The sequence below is a fragment of the Coturnix japonica genome, chromosome Z (genome assembly GCF_054131305.1).
Source record: "Coturnix japonica strain WE chromosome Z, WE-NBRP24, whole genome shotgun sequence".
Taxonomy (NCBI): domain Eukaryota; kingdom Metazoa; phylum Chordata; class Aves; order Galliformes; family Phasianidae; genus Coturnix; species Coturnix japonica.
In genome coordinates, this window is record NC_140702.1 from 4,153,592 (window position 1) to 4,169,962 (window position 16,371).

Below are 16,371 nucleotides of genomic sequence, written 5' to 3' on the forward strand. Positions count from 1 at the left end.
AGGACATCTGAAATGAAGTGAAGAAGGTTCAGAAGGGAGTTCCCCTTTCGTTTTGGGACTGAGGTTAGGGTGGAACAAGTGACAGGTGGGAAGCTTAGTGTGGGAAGTGTGATGCTATCCCACCATCCCACACTGCCAGGAGCAGGTAGGAAATGAGTGCAGTTCTTTCCAAAGTGAGGGTGAACAGGTCAGTCACTTCACCTCTCCAAAGAGGTTTTGTCTGACAGTGAGTGTGATCCTTCTGTATCAGGTACTTTGAAGGTGACGGCGGCCGCATTCGGTCAGTCCTTGTAGAAGCCATGTTTAGATTCTGCTTTGGTGGGGATGTGGATGTGGGGGAATGGATGGTTTCATTGACATGAGAGAACAGGCAGTGATGCTGTGAAACCAGATGGATGATGCTCAGCCTGGCCATGTGCCTCAGAGCTCTTTGCTCGAGGAAGCCAAGTGTAGGTGTGGGTTTGCTCAGAGCTAAGTTACTATATTTTACCAAAGTAATTATCAATGTCCGTGTTTCATTGAACCTCTTTTCCAGTTCGTAATGTGAGGACTTTGATATTGGGATGGGAAGGTCATGGTTTGATATGGATGTTGGACTGGGAATCAGAAGATCTGGGCTCTCTTCAGGTTGTCAGTCTTATTGTCGGACTTCTTTTCAACATTCCTTTCTTTCAGTTATTTTTCCAATGATGTTTTAAGGCATTTTGAGCTGATAGGTGTAGTGTTCACGTGCAGTAATGCTGATGTGAGTAAGTAGGTGATAATGTAAGGGTTTTTTACATTCCTTCTAAATCTCTGATTTCTTTTGTTCCTTCCTTCTTTAAGAGCAATCCATTCATCTAGTAAAGGAGCTGTGTGACAAGGATGTGACTGAGCCTGAAGAAACCAAATTTGAATGCGAGATATCCATTCCTTCTGTGAAACCTCCCAAGTGGTATCTACTTGGGAAGTCTTACAGGCTGGAAGAAACTTGATTATGCAGCAAGAAGGCACCATCCACCGGCTGACCATACCGAAAACCACCACTGATATGACAGGCACCATTCAGTTCTCAATTGGCAAATCCAAATCCACAGCCAATCTGCTCGTCAGAGGTAGCGTATCCTGGCTTGGTTTACATCATGAAGATGAAGAATTAATTAACGTACAGTCTTCCTTCACTGGGGTCTTTGAAATATTGTGTGTGTGTCTGGAGGGTCTGCTCCATTTCCAGTTCAAAGTCGTTGGACACTAAATGAGACAGCTGCATCTCAGTAAAAGATCTGTTTGTATAGTTGTGATGTGCTTACTGTTCAGATCTACAGAGCTGACGTTTTGTCCCTGGCTATAGCAAAGAAGTCAAATCAGGTGAAATTAATTGTATTTCTGAACTAGACAAGTTTAAGTTTGGTAGCACCTAAATTTGATGCAGTGTGTCATTGATTTCATCTGAAAGAAAATTCCAGGCTTTTTATCTGCTGTTGTCCCCAGTGTAAGAGTCTTCATTCACATCCTAAAGTACTTGTTAAATGTTCAGCTCACTCTTATTTGAATAAAAGCCTCAACTGGGAGCAATTTAATAGGCACAGGACAAGAGCTGGACCATGCATTTGGTAGATAATATACAGTATTACTTTATAGAAATGTAGTCAATGGCATTCCCTATAGGGAATCGTTTGTTTTATCTTTGGAGTGGTTCAAAGAACCATTGTGAACATGAAATTAATTGGAATGGAATAGACGCAAGATACTTTCCTCTTCTTCCACTTGTCCTCATCCTTTCTTCTCTTCCACCCCTGCTTTGCAGATTACCATATACAAATCACCAGGAAGTTGGAGGACAAGACAGTTTTGGAACGTCATTCTGTCATCCTGTCCTGTGACTTCAGGCCTTCTGCAAAGGTTGTGAAATGGTTCAAGTGCCACCCACCCATCGAGCCCTCTGAGAAGTACAAGATCAAGAGGGATAAGCATTCAGCAGAGCTCAAGATTCTGAAGCTGAAGCCCGATGATGCTGGTGTGCAGAGACTGAGGCCACGCTGACAGCTGAAGGTATGAGCAAGGCGGGTGGCCTCTTCCATGTCCTATTTCACCTCAGATTTCTCTTCTTGAGGTTGATTTCTGCCGTTCTCTCCTGCTAACTTTATAAATGTATAATCTTCATTGAGAAGATTACACAAAGATCATCTAGTCCAACCATTCTACCACATCCCAGTATGATTTATAGTAACAGTGGTAACAGTTCACCTTGTTTCCCCACAGCCCGCAATGTAGAAGTAACGAAGCAGCTGCAGGATGTGGAAATTGAAGAAGAGAGCTCTGCTGTCTTCTCCTGCGAGCTGTCCCATGATGACGAGGACGTGGAATGGTTCCTGAATGGCAACCTCCTTTACACCAACAATTACAATGACATCAAGAACGTTGGCAATTGCTGCACACTGACGATGAAGCAGGTTAAGCCTGAGGATGCTGGCACAGTGACAGTGAAGTCAGACAAGGTGTCAGAAAGCGCGCACCTGAAGGTGATAGGTGGGTCTGATCACACACCTCCTTGATGTAAGAGATGCTAAGGAGCTACAGTTCATTCTGTTGTGCAGCAATCCTGCTTCTAAAGCTCACCTCTCTGGGGTGACAAGTCATCAGGGGCTTTCTTCCAGTGGAAGGTTCCATTGCAGCAGATACCAAGGAAGGAGGATGGTTTTGGTGTCCTGCCAAAGCATTCCATTGCTTTTTATCATCATTTTACTTAACACAAGGAGAGTTACAGGAGCAGTTTCTTTTACTGCTTCAGTAACATGCAGTGTCAATGCTGTTGTCTCCAAGGATTTATGACTGAAGGAGAGATCATTCAGTATGTGGTTTGCCTCTGGAATGACTAATGACCAGGCTGTGAACAACCTGATCTAGCTGTGAATGTCCCTGTTTATTGCAGGGGAGCTGGGCTAGATGGCCTTTAAGGGTCTCTTCCAATTCTAAGGAACTCGTGCCTGAAGTGCAGAAGTGGATGAATTATACCACTTCTTCATATCCTCCCCATGATTACAGAGGAAATACAGCAAAACAACATGCATGGTCTTATTGTTGTCATGTGCTTGAATACGAAGACGTCTCTTTTTTATGGTTGAGATTTTTGTTGATATGGGTCAGTAAAAACTCACATTGTTTAGCTTTCTCAATAGGCGATCGTGGGAATCCTGGTCTCCATCATCTGGTACCACCGTGGATTCATCTACATCAGGCACGACTGAAAGAATTAAAACACAAAACAACCACCAAGGTGAACCCTTCCAAAAGGGGGAAAGTTCCATTTGCTGCAAGCCACCGAGGTAACCAATAGAGGGGCCCTGATCCCCCTTGTGCCATCAGGATGCTCTGGCGCGGTATGTGCCTCAAACTCAAAGCTCCTTCCCACCTCCCAAGGAAAAGCAAAGCAGCCCAAGCATCTCCAGCAAAGCTGCCCAGCAGACAGCAGGGAATGCAAACAGCTTCTGGCTGCTCCCCTGCACTCCTGTCCTAAGTAAGTGACCATACGGGGACTGGCTGGGAAATCAGTGCATGACACACGTGAGTGTGCACAGGGTTGTGCAAAGCAGTGGGGATCCGTGTGTGTGTGTGTGTATGTGTTTGTGTGTGTATTTGTGCATGGATGGTGATGCACACACATTTGTGTCCATGAGTGTATAAACCAGTGGGGTTGCTCAGGTGTGTGTAGGTCTGTGGGTATGTGTGCAAGGACGAGCATGCACATATATGTGTGTGCACAGGGGTGTGCAGAGTGTTGGAGCTGCACAAGGACATTGTGGTACCGGTGTGTGCGTGCACTTTGGGAGTGAAAGGAAGGGGTTACACATGTGTCTGTATGTGTGTGCACAGGGCTGCACTAAGGGATGTGGTTGTGTGAGTGTGTGTGAGCACATGGATAGTGCATGGATGCGGTGGCACAAATGTATGCTTGCACATGGGTGTGCTGAGGAGTTGGGTTGCACACAGGTGCACACAAAGGGATATTTGTGGAAGGTGTAGGCACGTAGGTGTTCCCAGGGATGGTTTGCACATGTCTGTGAATGCAAAGGAGGGCACACAATGCAGAGTGTGCATGGGGGTGTGCAAAGCAGGCAGGGTGGCACACGGGTGTGCATGTGCACGTGGATAGGGGAATGCGGGGGATACAGGTTGACCTGTGCTGAGGTGAGTGGGGGCTCACGGTGTTGCTCAGTGGTAGATTTGTTCACACTGAGTGCTAACAGGAAACTCACACACCCTTTTTGTTTCAGCTGTGCCAGCGCTGTGATCCCTTGCTGCAGGGATGGGGTGTTGGAAGGATGGTCTGCGTGCTGAGCTCCCATCTCTTGCAGGAATCAAGTGTAGAGCAAAAGGGATGTTTGGGCCAGGTGACCGCAAGAAGGCTGGCTGCTTTGGATGGTGGCAGCTGATGGAAACAGGTGTTGTTGTGACCATTCAGCTTTTAACAGAAGTCAGGGGTCATGCAGCAAGAGCGACTAGGTTCTCAAATGGCTTCAGACGTGCACACCGAGTACATCTGTCCTGCCGTGCCATCTCTGCTTCTTTTTATGCTGGCATTGTTATGACCACGTGTTGGGCCTGTTTGCTTGTAGAAGGAGGAATGTTAGGTGCAGTTCTCACTGAGAACTTGTGATAGGATTTCTGTGTAATTTGAATCATGAGTGTTAGCACAGTGAGTTGAAGGAGGGCCCCGGAAGCAAATTTGGTGCTGTTGAAGCTCTGTGCGATGAGCAGGTGGGAGGTAACACGTGCTGGCAGGTGTGGAAACAACTTTGGGATTGAGGTGTGGAGGAAAGGTAAGGTGATGAAGGAGCTGATGGCAAAGAGTTTCCTGAGGAGGCTTGGTGCTTGCTTGGCGTTGGATCTGATCAACTTCTTGTGTGCTGGTGTCCATCTGGTGTTTGTGGAGTAGTTTTCATCCCAGGGTCTGTCTGGTAGGACTGGGGCTTGAGCCAGGCCAGGGCGAATCCAGTGTGCTTTACTCTCGTTCTTAGTGCTTGTTTTTGCTCAGGAGGGCCGGTGGCAATCCTCACGGAGCAAGGCCTGCAAATGGGGTTTGTGGAGGAAGGTCCTGCAGGCCTTGTGTGACACCCATGGAGCTGCAGCGAGGCTGCATCTTTGTAAAACAAGGGAAATGCACAGAAATCTGAAGGTGGGTTGTCGTCTCAAGTGATGCCGGAGGGGATGTGCGTGCTCCTTTACATATGCGTTGTCTGCCTGCTGTAGGTGGGTTGGCTTAGAAAGCTGGTACCGTGTTTCTGTTGTCGGGAGAAGCAAATATCAAGTCTTCTCTCTACTGAAAGATTTAACAAAAGAGCCTCTCCTTGCTTCTTAGCGTATGAATCACAGAATCATAGAATCGCGAGGGTTGGGAAAGACCTAAAAGATCATCCAGTCCAACCGTTCTCCTATTACCACTAGCTCCCAATAAATCACGTCCCTCAACACAACATCCAGTCATTCCTTGAACACCCCCAGGGTGGGTGACTCCACCACCTCCCTGGGCAGTCCATTCCAGTGCCTGGACACCCTTTCTGAGAAGTAATATTTCCTAATGTCCAGCCTGAACCTCTCCTGCTGCAGCTTAAAACCATTCCCTCTAGTTCTATCAATAATGACACGAGAGAAGAGGCCGACCCCCAGCTCACTGCAACCTCCCTTCAGGAAGTTATAGAGAGCAATGAGGTCTCCCCTGAGCCATCTCTTCTCCAGGCTGGACATTCCCATCTCCTGCAGCCTCTCCTCATATGGCCCCATTGTGCTCCAGACCCCTCACCAGCTTTGTTGCCCTTCTTTGAACACGTTCCAATGCCTCAGTGTCTTTTTTGCAGTGAGGGGCCACAAACTGGAAACAGAATTCGAGTTGTGGCCTCACCAGTGCTGGGTACAGGGGGACAGTCACCTCTCTGCTCCTGCTGGCGTCACTGTTTCTGATGCAAAATGTATGTAAGTGTCACATGTGTGACATCCTTTTTGATGGAGTTCTGTGACTGGAGTTCAATGGATTTGAGAGCTGACTTGAAGCCTGTGGGCATCACCCAGGAGTTGGGGTGAGAGGATGAGGCGTAGGAACAGGAACCTCTTTGGTCGTTCTTAACTCCCAACTTTTAGGTCAGGAATCTCTGTGTGTTTATCATGTAAAGAACAGAGTCATTGTGCAGCCTGTGAATGAATTGATTCACGCCTGCTGATTGCTGCTGTTCTCTACAGGGAGCTGCAATGGAAATGGACACTTGTGGTCCACTGTCCAGCCCCCTCCCGTGCTGGATTTTCTGGGCTTTGAGACACGTCTTCCAGATTCACTTTGTTTTATTTCTGATGTGTTGACCTGTTGAGCTCCAGCCCCAAATGAGGATTCAAGTACTACCACAGCAGTCCATTGGGACTGTAGTATTTCTTGCTAAACAGAATTCGTGTGTACCCGTGTCTTTCGTCTGCACAAAGGATCTTGTAATCATCTCTGTCTGTGTTTCTTTTAGACCCAGAGATGGAGCAGAGAGGAACACAGACTTGGGTGGATCTTCATTCAGGAGCAGGGACACGTCATGCTCATCTGAGGTGTCTGGCTGACAACAAGAGCAGAGAGGTAAGTTTCATAGGGTCGCGTGCACATTTTATTTTATTTTTAATTCATGATGCATAGAGGCGTTCCCCAGACAAAGTGAGCATTTCTCAACTGGACTTTCTAGAAATGAGCTAGGCAGTGAAAATGGGTTTGAAGCATTCCTAAGAGCCCCGCAAGAGAATGCTGAGAGTTAATCTGGCACCCTCCTTTGGAAACGTCCGTTGTCTGTCAGCTCTTCAGCTGTGCCCTAACACCTCCCATTGCGCTGCCACACCAGGATAGAATTCCAAGCCCACACTGAGTCCTGGAATGTTGTGGTGCCGTGTTGGAATCAGATGTGACCACGTGGTCTTGGCTCCCCGCCTTGTGGGGGGTCATGGTGGACCAGGCTGTTGGCCGTTGGTGATGTCATAAGCGTCTGGAATGAGGGGAGGAGCGGTGCGTTCTGTGTTCCTTTGTGGGTGAGCTAGTGGTCGGAGTGGTTGTTGACTTGTTGTTCTTGTGCCTTTAGTGTCGTTAGTTAGTGTCGTTAGTTAGTTAGTGTTGTTAGTTAGTGTTGTTAGTTAGTTAGTGTTGTTAGTTAGTTAGTGTTGTTTGTTAGTTAGTGTTGTTTGTTAGTGTTGTTAGTTAGTGTCGTTAGTTAGTTAGTGCCGTTAGTTAGTTAGTTAGTTAGTTAGTTAGTGACTTTATTGCCTTTTTCTTCACACCGTCGTGCGCAGCAGCTTGTAGGTAAGCTGAACCAGCATGGGATGGATGGGTGGGCAGTGAGGTGTTGAGAACTGCTGGCTGTCGGAGCTCACAGCACCGTATTGCTTACTCTTGACCATGAGACGTAATTTTCCCTCAGTACACACGTTCCAAAGGGGGTATCTGTAAAGTTGGCACCTGTCCCGTGCTTCTTCCATTGTCTTCTTTGCTCAATTTTGGAAGCATTATAAAGTTGCTGGGTGGACAGGCATCACGTAGCCTGAGACTCAGCTTGTCTTGCAGCAAGTGGATGGGACGGTTGTGCTGTGTGTGTTATTCCATGGATGTCTTAGCCCTGCTCACTGACCTGCTCTTTCTCTCTCCTCTCCTCACCCTCCGCCCACTGCCTCGGTGCAGCTTTAGCTCTCATTCCATCTGAGCAAAGCGACAAGGAACTGCTGCAGATTGCTTGAGGTGATCTCACTGCCAGGTACGTGCCATGATTTGTCCCCCCCCATGGTTTTGCCACAGGGTATGCGCGGGTAGATCTGAGGAAGTCTGTCCATACTGTGCTGTGTGAATAGAGAAAACAGAAGTGTGTTTCTGCTCTGTTCCAGCTCTTCACACTTGCTGTGATGGGTGTCGCGTGCAGTGGGATCAGCCGTGAGCCTGAGGTGGCGGCGACGGAGGTACAGTATGAAGCTCTGGCTGGTCTTTGTTCCCTGTGTTGAGCCATTAGAAGGAGCTGCAGATGTACTCTCTTGCAGTAAAGAATGGGCCCAAAAGGGCCTGGCCAACTTTCTGCGCCAGTGCCATTGCTGATTAGTCTGTGTTGAGAGAGATGCATCTTTGCATGGCCTGGCAATGCACGCCAAGAAGAGAAACGATTGTTGAGATGTGCAGCTCCTTCTGAAGTGCTCCTGATAAGGACGGAGTGTATTTGCTGCAGCTTTCTCTGCAGATGTGCTCCTCACCTTGAAATCCTCCTGGTTTGTCCTCATCTCCTGACCACGGCCTGTTCTCTGTTTTGCAGGCTGATAACATGCGGGAGCCGCAGCTGGTGCGTGCTGTGTCATCTTTAAACGTACCAGCGATTGCGGCGGCCCATGTTATTAGGAGCCACGTCGCCCAGGGGCCGGGTGAGCTCTCTCTGGAGGTAAGCAGTTCCAGGCGTTCCTTGTTGTCATGCATGGGAAAGTAGTAGAAGTTGTGAACGCAGCAGGAATAGTCTCAGACACCTTTAGTATATCTTGCGAGATGAAGCTTCGAAGGTTCTGTTGCAGCTTAGACTTTTTCTGGGTTGGGAGGAGTTTGCTGTCAAGCTTGAGGGTATTCTGCAGCACACAAGAAGGCAGTTATTTGAGCTGTTCTTTCCTGCCAGCTGTGCTGAAGCTGGGATTGATGTTTCATCTTTTGCAGGTTGGAGACATCGTGTGCATTGTTGATATGCCACCAAAGGAGATGAGCCCCTGGTGGAGAGGCAAGCGTGGCTTTGAGGTAGGCACACGCTTTCGACTATAATTTCAACTTCAGCAGAATCGGGAATCTCAAGTTGGAGCTGCTCTGCCTGCACAGGATGGCTTCTTGCCATGAACAGTTGCCCTGTGCCGATGTCAGAGGACCATCCCTTTGGCTCTGGGCTTGCGCTAATGCCCACCTGTCTTTTTGTTCTTATTACAGGTTGGTTTTTTCCCTGGTGAGTGCGTGGAACTCATCAGGGGAAAACTTCCTGAGTCACTGGTCAATTCCTTGCCAATGCCAGGTACGTATTTTACATTTGACAAAGCGGGTTAGTATAATAGGGTCAGAATGTGGCTTTCAGGGGGTATGTAAATGCCCAAGTTCAGCAAGCTTAGCAAGAGAACTTCATTAAGCTCCTTGGGCACCTCCAGGGATGAGGAAAATCCGTTCTTGTGTGTCCTTGTTGGGAACGTAATTCCTGTTGTTACGTGCTCTGTCGAATGCATTGCACTCAGCCACATCCAACTGAGCCAAGCCTGAAATGAACTGGTTTCTTTGTTTTGTTGCTCAGTGGCAAGGAAACGGGGCAAACTCATCACCCGCCTTCGTTCCCTGGTGAAGGCCCACCCCAGGAGAGCAAAGCAGCCGGAACCAACGACATTCTCTGGATCCATGTCCTTGCTTGACATCGTTGAGAGGTATTTAGCCAGCAGGACTTGAGGGCTGAGCTGTAGGAATGGAAGCATCCTCTGCTGTTTGAAACAGAGCGCTTTTCTAAGCTGTGTTTCAGCAGAAAGCAGGCAATGCCGGGAACAGGCAGCAATTGGCAAGGGCTCAGTGCAGCTCTTCCCTCACCCTGCACCACGACTGACAGCATGCTCTGTTTTCTCTGCAGAATGAGTTCTCCCAGTAAGAGGGCAGAGTCAGCAGCTGCCAGTTGGCGTTCCTGCTTCTGCCTGGGCAAACCATCCCCTGTGGCCAAACGCCAACTGCAGAGCAGTGCCAGGGAGCCCTCTGAAGTAGAAGTCTTGGTTCTGGCAGGTAAGGGTGCAGATCCAGCTTTCAAAACACTGCTTGTCAGAAACACAGGTAGAATTCATGCTTTCAGTGGGCTTGTACTTCCTTCTGGCGTTCAAGCCCATGCCTGACATCTTTGGTTGACCCCTGTCTTTCCCAAATGAGTCTCTTGTCAACACAAGAGCTGGGCCTGCACGAGGATAGCTTTCAAGACAGTGACAGTGTTGCTAGAAGCTTATTGGCTTCTGCCCACCACCACTACATAGCCAAATGTCAAGAACCTCTTAATGGTTCATCTTGTGAACGTTCGACACTAACCGTTGTGCATCTACTCCTTCCTAGGTGACCCGAGCCCTTGTATATCCCCAAGACGCAGGGCATGTTACGATCATGCATCCAGTGATTCCATCAATGAAGAGCTGTTGAGAAGCACAGGATGCTGCAGTTCTGATGAAAGCCTTCCATATAACATCAGTTATGCAGAGAAGAATGTCATCGTTGTTGAAGCCCTCATTCATCCTATCCCTCCAGAAGCTCCTGACCTGAGCCTACCAGATGCCACAGTTACAAGCCTGGACTGTGGCCTGGTGCCTTTCCAGGACAGCCCAGCCCATGCGCAGCCCGACTGCCTTGACAGCAACACCTCCAAGCAGGACCAGGACAGCGTTACTGAAGAGCAGCCGAGCCTCTTGGAGGGGGACTTGGAGTCAGGCCTCCAGTCCCAGGCACCAGGCAGCAGCTCAAGCTCTGAGCCACTTTCCCCTTAACATCAGAGGACGTGTCCCATCTTTACCCCAGACCTTTCATTCCGTCCTTTCTCCTATTGAATAAAGGCACGCTCGTGCTCAATCAACGCCTTGACTGCATTCCGAGTTTTCATTCACAAAGACTGGGATGAATGCAAGAAACAGCAAGGCAGCTCGGCTTGCAACGCTCTGGCTGTGGGGTGCGTGCAGGGACACTGTAACCATACAGGGAAAGGCTTCCACTGCTTCCTCAAGCTGTAGTCCAGCCCTGCTACTGCTCTGTGGCACAAAGCCCTGAGGGATGTTCCATATTGTTAACCTAAGTGGAGCCAGCTTCATGCACTGTGTTTTGTTGTTGCTGGGTGAGAGGGGGATGCACGTTGGTGAGAAGATGAGCATTGCTGGATCTGCCACGAGTGTCCCTTCTGCCTCTAAGAATATGTCCTAACTAGGATGTGAACACTGCTGGCACTTCCTCATTGCACGTGCTTGGAGGATCTTCAGTTCTTGCACATTCAGGATGTCTGTCAGTGACTACAAGGAAATTCTCAAGTACTAGGAATTCCATGAAACAGTTGGAACGGGTAAGTGTCATCTTTGTACAGAAACAGCACGCCTAACAGTCTGTCTCACCACTCTAGAATTAATCTGAGAATAGATTGACAGCTCTTGTCAGTTCTCTAAGTCAGGTTTCATTTGGATAAACTTGAAATGGAATTTCTGAAACCAGTTGGAAATTGATGGTGCTGATTACCTCTTCATCTAATTAAAACATTATGCACTTTCTGTTGGGAGAGAAAGTTACAGTACTCCACTCCAATCCAGTGGATTGCAGGAGAGAATTGAAGGGGGAAAAAAAAACATGAAGTAGAACTCATGGGTTGAGATAGAATTATTTACTGAGATAGAGAAAAGGATAATAGTTATGATGAATGCAAAAGCAATTGCTCGCCACCTACCAATCAGTGTCCAGTTAGCCTCCTAGTAGTGGAAGAGATTTTCATGAAGTTCTACCCCGTTCAAAACTCCTTCCACAATATGTCATATAGTATGGAATATCCTTTGGCCAGCTTAAGTCAGCTGTCCTAGTTCTGTTCCTTCTCACTTCCTTGGGCTCTCAGCTGAGATTGACTGTGGCTCTGTACAACGCTGCCTGGCAGCAGCTGTAAGCATCACTGCGCTATCTCCATTGTTTCTCTAGAATGAAAACGTAGTATTAAATCAGACACTGAAGAAAATAATTCAGTCCCAGCTGAAACTCAGACAATAACTTGTGCTTAGGATTGTTTCCCTACAGGAAATGTTAGATAATTACTGCTACTTGGTACTGTGTCCTGTAGCTGAGCTGGATTTTGTTATCCTTGAAGAAGTATCTTCCTCTGAAAGGGGAGTAAAACATGATGCTCCTAATGAGCGGAGCAGAGACACAGATCTGATCTGAGTGTTGGTTTCATATTTTTGTGATGCTCTTTGCTGCAGTTTGTATCTAGAGAGAAGCCCTTGTGGTGTCAGTCTGTTGTGTAACCTGCTCTAGTTTTGTGCCTCAAGGAAGAGTGATCCTTTAAACAAATGGTGGCTATACAGAGGGTATGGGGTGAGATGCATTCCTCTGGCCCCATCCAATGGATTTTCTGTCACTGAAGACTTGAAGCACAGGTTAGGTACTGGAAGGCTTGAATATTTCCTCACCAATAGGTTAGAGCTTGGCATTTTGTAAGCTGCTGGTATCTCGGAGTAAAGCAAATAATTACAGCACGAGCATTTTCCTAGGCATCTTATGAAATCCCTCTATCTAAGGCTACTGGAAGGCACTCTGAACAAAGATCATTCTCCCCAGCTTCTCTTCTCTGAGTGGGAGCTTCAGCCCCCTGCACAAGCTGGAGGTCATCCACAGAGTTTGTTTCAGGTTGTTATCCTTCCTGGCCAAAAACCAGATACAGTATTGTAGATGTGGTGCAATGAGTGTTGAAGCAGGAATGACTTGTCCTGGTCTGGTTGTGCTGCTTTTTAATGCAGCTGATGATCTTGTTGTACTTCTTTTCTGTCAGAGCACACTGCTGGCTTGCATTCAGCCTGTGGTCTCTCACCACTTGTCCTCCTAGTCCCCAGGTCCTTTCCAACAGATACAAGCTAGTATTTCCCACCTGGGATACTGGAAGATGGGAACTTGTCAGCAGTCAGTGAAGATCTCTGAGACAGCGAGAGCGAGCGAGCTTTGAGTAGACTGGGAACCACTGTCCACAGCAGGAAATAAGAGAAGAGAAAAGATGTTTCCTTGGGCACTTGGGTAGAAATCATTCCTGACTGCTTTCTCATCCACCGGGAAAATCTGCTGATTGACAATTTGAAGCTGATGGACTTTGGACTCTGTGCAAAGCCAGAGTTAAGAGGATGTGTTAAATCAAATACAATGTGCCCCCAAGTAATGCATGTTTGAGCACCGTATGCAACAGGGGCTTGTCCAAACAAACACCCTAAAATCAAGCTGTTTTTGTGGCTGACATGTCATTGCATCTTGTTTGGAATGGCCTGAACTGTGTGAGAGTGGTTAACAGATTGCTCAGAAGCACAGGTAGATTATTTTCTCTAGCTAGACTCCCTGTTTTCATAGTCTAAGCTGTAGATAATCTTGTAGGTATATCACCTGTGTTATGCAAGGGTCTGTAATAGGAGCATGGGGTTGGTGTGCCTAAGGAACCTTCTAAGGATCTGTATGTAGGATGAGATTGTGGATAGAATAAAATGACTTTTGCAGGTGACGTACAAATCCTGTGATTGCATATGCTTGAACTGAATTGTTTCTTGATCTTCAAACTGATTTCCAGAAGCCTTTATTAACATGTAAGATGGGTGCTGGTAAGAAAGAATGGGAAGACTGCCTTACTGATTCCAAGAGAATTATTTATCATCAAATGATTTTTCCTGGCCAAATTTAGAGCCTCTCACAGGTAATCGAGACCAACAGGCTGTTGTTGCACAATCAACAGGCACAATCGAGATGATCAGCTGAGGAAAATAAAGCATCATGCCAAGGGAACTAGATAAGTGAGCAGCTTGAGATCTGCACATTCATGTGATGCTCATGGTCTTAGACAATATTTGCTTAGTGAGGTCACATTGAATGAAAGCAAAATCTAAGATGAATGAAAATATACACAGGAGAAGAAGCCTCTGAGGCTTCTGAAGTGTTATGACCAGAAGACATAAACTCTGTTAAAGCAAACGTTTCTCTCTCTTTTTAGTGTTCTTCCAGGGAGGCCTTGATTACCGCCTGAACACATGCTGTGGAAGCCCAGCTTATGCAGCACCAGAGTTAATCCAGGGCAAAGCGTCTATTGGCTCAGAGGGATGTAGAGCGGTGTTTGTTTTCCCCTCTTTCCCTTCCCTCTCCACAGAGCATTTCAAGGCAGTGGAGCTCAGGTAGGCTCTCTTGGTTTCCCTTCTGAATTCTGCTAGGTTGCATTGCTTGGTAGCTCTCAGAAGCTGTCAGTGGCCACAGACTAGAAAAGTGCAATTGGTCTCAGTTCACACAGCTGGCTGGTTTGTCTCTGGCTAATCCTGAACTGCCTCAAGCGACTGCTTTGGGGCTCTACAGAACAGCAGCTTCAGAGATCTCTTTCTATTACTAAGTTTTTGAAAGAGCAATTTGCTGTGTTCTAATTATCCATCATTTTTGTGCAGTCTTTTTTGTCAGACTTCTCCTTAGATTCCATGTTGTATGTGAAGATTAATTTGCATTGTGATTTATAATGTACTAAAAATTGAGAGATGTCTGGAATTTTGGAACCCACTACTTGCAGTTGTTAATCTGTCCAAACTGGTCTGGTTTGCAATGCCCTCATCCTTCTTGAATCGCTCTGCTGTTAAAAGCGGAGCAATTCCTACAAGTGCCATGGCCCCACTGTTGTTCTAATTCTTGTTTCTTTGTTTTCCACACGCTGCTTTTCAAGCCTCCTTTTTCTTTACAGTCCAAGTGAGAATTGCACTGTGAAGTGTCTGAACCTTGTTGTGCCTCTACATAAAGAGAACAGCAGCAAAGCCTGACAGGTGACTGTGCTGACAGCTCTCGTAGCCAGTAGCACGTAAATGTGCTAAATCCCTTGTGACGGCTTTGATTTCATTTTTGCCAGTGAAATCCTTGTAAAAGGAACTGCAGCAGTGTGATGAGCTAAGGTGAAGATGCTGGTTTTAGTAGTGCTCTAAGCTGAGTGGAAGAACAATTGAATTAGGGTTATATGCTTTCTCTGGGACGATAAGGTTTTTTTTTCTTGAGATAAAGAGCCAGCTTTTCATGGGCTATATGTGGGCTTTGGCAAGGGCAGACAATCCAGTCTGTCAGGAAGCCATTTGAGGTGCTTCAGGTTTGTAAGCTTGTCTTTTTGTTTTTTGAGGCGGATATTTGGAGCGTGGGTGTACTGCTGTATGCTCTGCTGTGTGGGTTTTTCCTTTGGATGATGACAATATGATGGGACTCTACAGGAGGATACCAGTGGATATCAGTGGTGCTAGAATACACTGAGAAGGGAAATAGCTGAGCTTGACAAGAGGCCTTGCTTTTCGGATGGCAGAACATGCTGAGCTGTGGGTAGAAAGGTTAGGTCCTGGAACAGGCTGCCCAGTGAGGTTGTGGATGCCCCGTCCTTGGAAGTGTTCAAGGCCAGGTTGGACAGGGCCCTGGGCAACCTGATCTAGTAAAGGTGTATGTTTGGTGGCCCTGCTGGGCAGGGGGTTTGGAGCTACATGATCCTTGAGGTCCCTTCCAACCCGGGTAATTCTGTGATTCTGTGATTCTGTGATTCTGTGAAAGGCCTGTCTGCTGAATATTGTCCCTGTTTTTGCTGCTTTGTCTGCCAGTATTTTGTGGATTGGGTTCTACGCTTGGTTGGCCTATGTGGCACTGTAGCCTGATTCTATACCATGATAGCATACAGAATTTAAGGAGAAGTATTTTCTTGCCAATGGGCGGATTTTTTGTATCTGGTTCTTCAACTGGCTGCTCCCTATACTATCTGTAGTAAAAATAGAGACACATCATTTGATTTCCCAGAAATGAATGTTACTAAATGCCAGCTCTTCTCATGTCTACAAAGAGCAAAGTTCTGCATTTGCTATTAGAATTTCCTCTTCCAGAATCAGGAGGTAATGTAGGACCCCACAGATTGCCTTCAGAATCCAACAGTTAGTTCTGTTTCCTTTGGGAGTGCATAACAACCTGAGCACATGAACTGAATGACGTGGCTTTTTAGTCTGGTACAAACTCTGCTGTAGACTGAAACTTGGTCCATTTGTAAGCAGGACTTTGTCCATTTCTGCAGGACAGCAGAAAACCCTTTGTGCTAATCATGATGCCAAGAAGCAGAATGCGGCAAATGGCAGATGATCCAACTGCTTCAGGTGTTCATTTCCTTAAAACTGAGAATAGTTTTGGACTGAGAGTTTGTAAGCAGAACCGAGCTCTTAAAGCTGTCAGAGATTATTTCTGCACTGCTCAATTCTATCTGCCTAACATACACAGGATCTCAGAACTGCGTTGCGTGAATTGGTGGAACTTGTTGAAGTGAACTGGGATGAGCAAATTTTAGAACTTAGTCAGAACGCAGTAAAAAATGGATAATCTCATGGGTATTAAGGTACAGGCTTGCTATTTCTGCACTGAATTTGTTTTTATTTTACATGGTTGTGATCTGAAAGTTGCTTGAAACGCAGGCACCTCGGCACTGTTGTGTAACTGAATTTCACACATTATAGACCCTCAAATATCCTGGAATCTAAAACTCTGACTTGTTTTAAGTCTGCTGCTTGAGTCTATTCAGGGTCATAGTGTCTGTGTGAAGTGGAGTGTGTGGGGAGATTGTTGCTGCAGATCCTGGGAAGTTGCTGTGTATTTGCAGA

General features: G+C 46.8%; 2 protein-coding genes and 1 long non-coding RNA gene across 3 annotated transcripts in view; all 3 read left to right on the top strand.

Moving 5' to 3' along the window:
- Nucleotides 1-1,790: 1,790 nt before the first annotated feature.
- LOC146753594 (uncharacterized) lies at nt 1,791-7,739 on the top strand. Its single transcript, XR_014940065.1, has 4 exons — nt 1,791-2,031; nt 2,242-2,508; nt 3,159-6,589; nt 7,673-7,739. It is a non-coding gene; the product is annotated as an uncharacterized LOC146753594 (long non-coding RNA).
- A 553-nt stretch (nt 7,740-8,292) lies between these two features.
- LOC146753595 (uncharacterized) lies at nt 8,293-10,586 on the top strand. The gene is made up of 6 exons (XM_085530664.1): nt 8,293-8,411; nt 8,675-8,752; nt 8,936-9,017; nt 9,288-9,414; nt 9,612-9,757; nt 10,076-10,586. Exons 1-6 carry the CDS (start codon nt 8,298-8,300, stop codon nt 10,498-10,500), a joined length of 972 nt encoding a protein of 323 aa, XP_085386790.1. The 5' UTR covers nt 8,293-8,297; the 3' UTR covers nt 10,501-10,586.
- Nucleotides 10,587-10,670: 84 nt separating this feature from the next.
- Nucleotides 10,671-16,371, top strand: part of LOC146753596 (rho GTPase-activating protein 32-like) — a 38,716-nt gene continuing 33,015 nt past the window's right edge. The window contains exons 1-2 of the mRNA XM_085530651.1: nt 10,671-11,063; nt 13,722-13,899. The gene's annotated coding sequence lies outside the window, so the exon portion shown is untranslated. The remainder of the gene's footprint in view (nt 11,064-13,721; nt 13,900-16,371) is intronic.

Bases quoted from the DNA above. Each gene is read 5' to 3' on its own strand.
- LOC146753595 (XM_085530664.1), top strand. From the start codon at position 8,298: ATGCGGGAGCCGCAGCTGGTGCGTGCTGTGTCATCTTTAAACGTACCA. The intron at 8,412-8,674 runs GTAAGCAGTTCC...CATCTTTTGCAG, and splicing joins CGGGTGAGCTCTCTCTGGAG to GTTGGAGACATCGTGTGCAT. The intron at 9,758-10,075 runs GTAAGGGTGCAG...ACTCCTTCCTAG, and splicing joins AGAAGTCTTGGTTCTGGCAG to GTGACCCGAGCCCTTGTATA.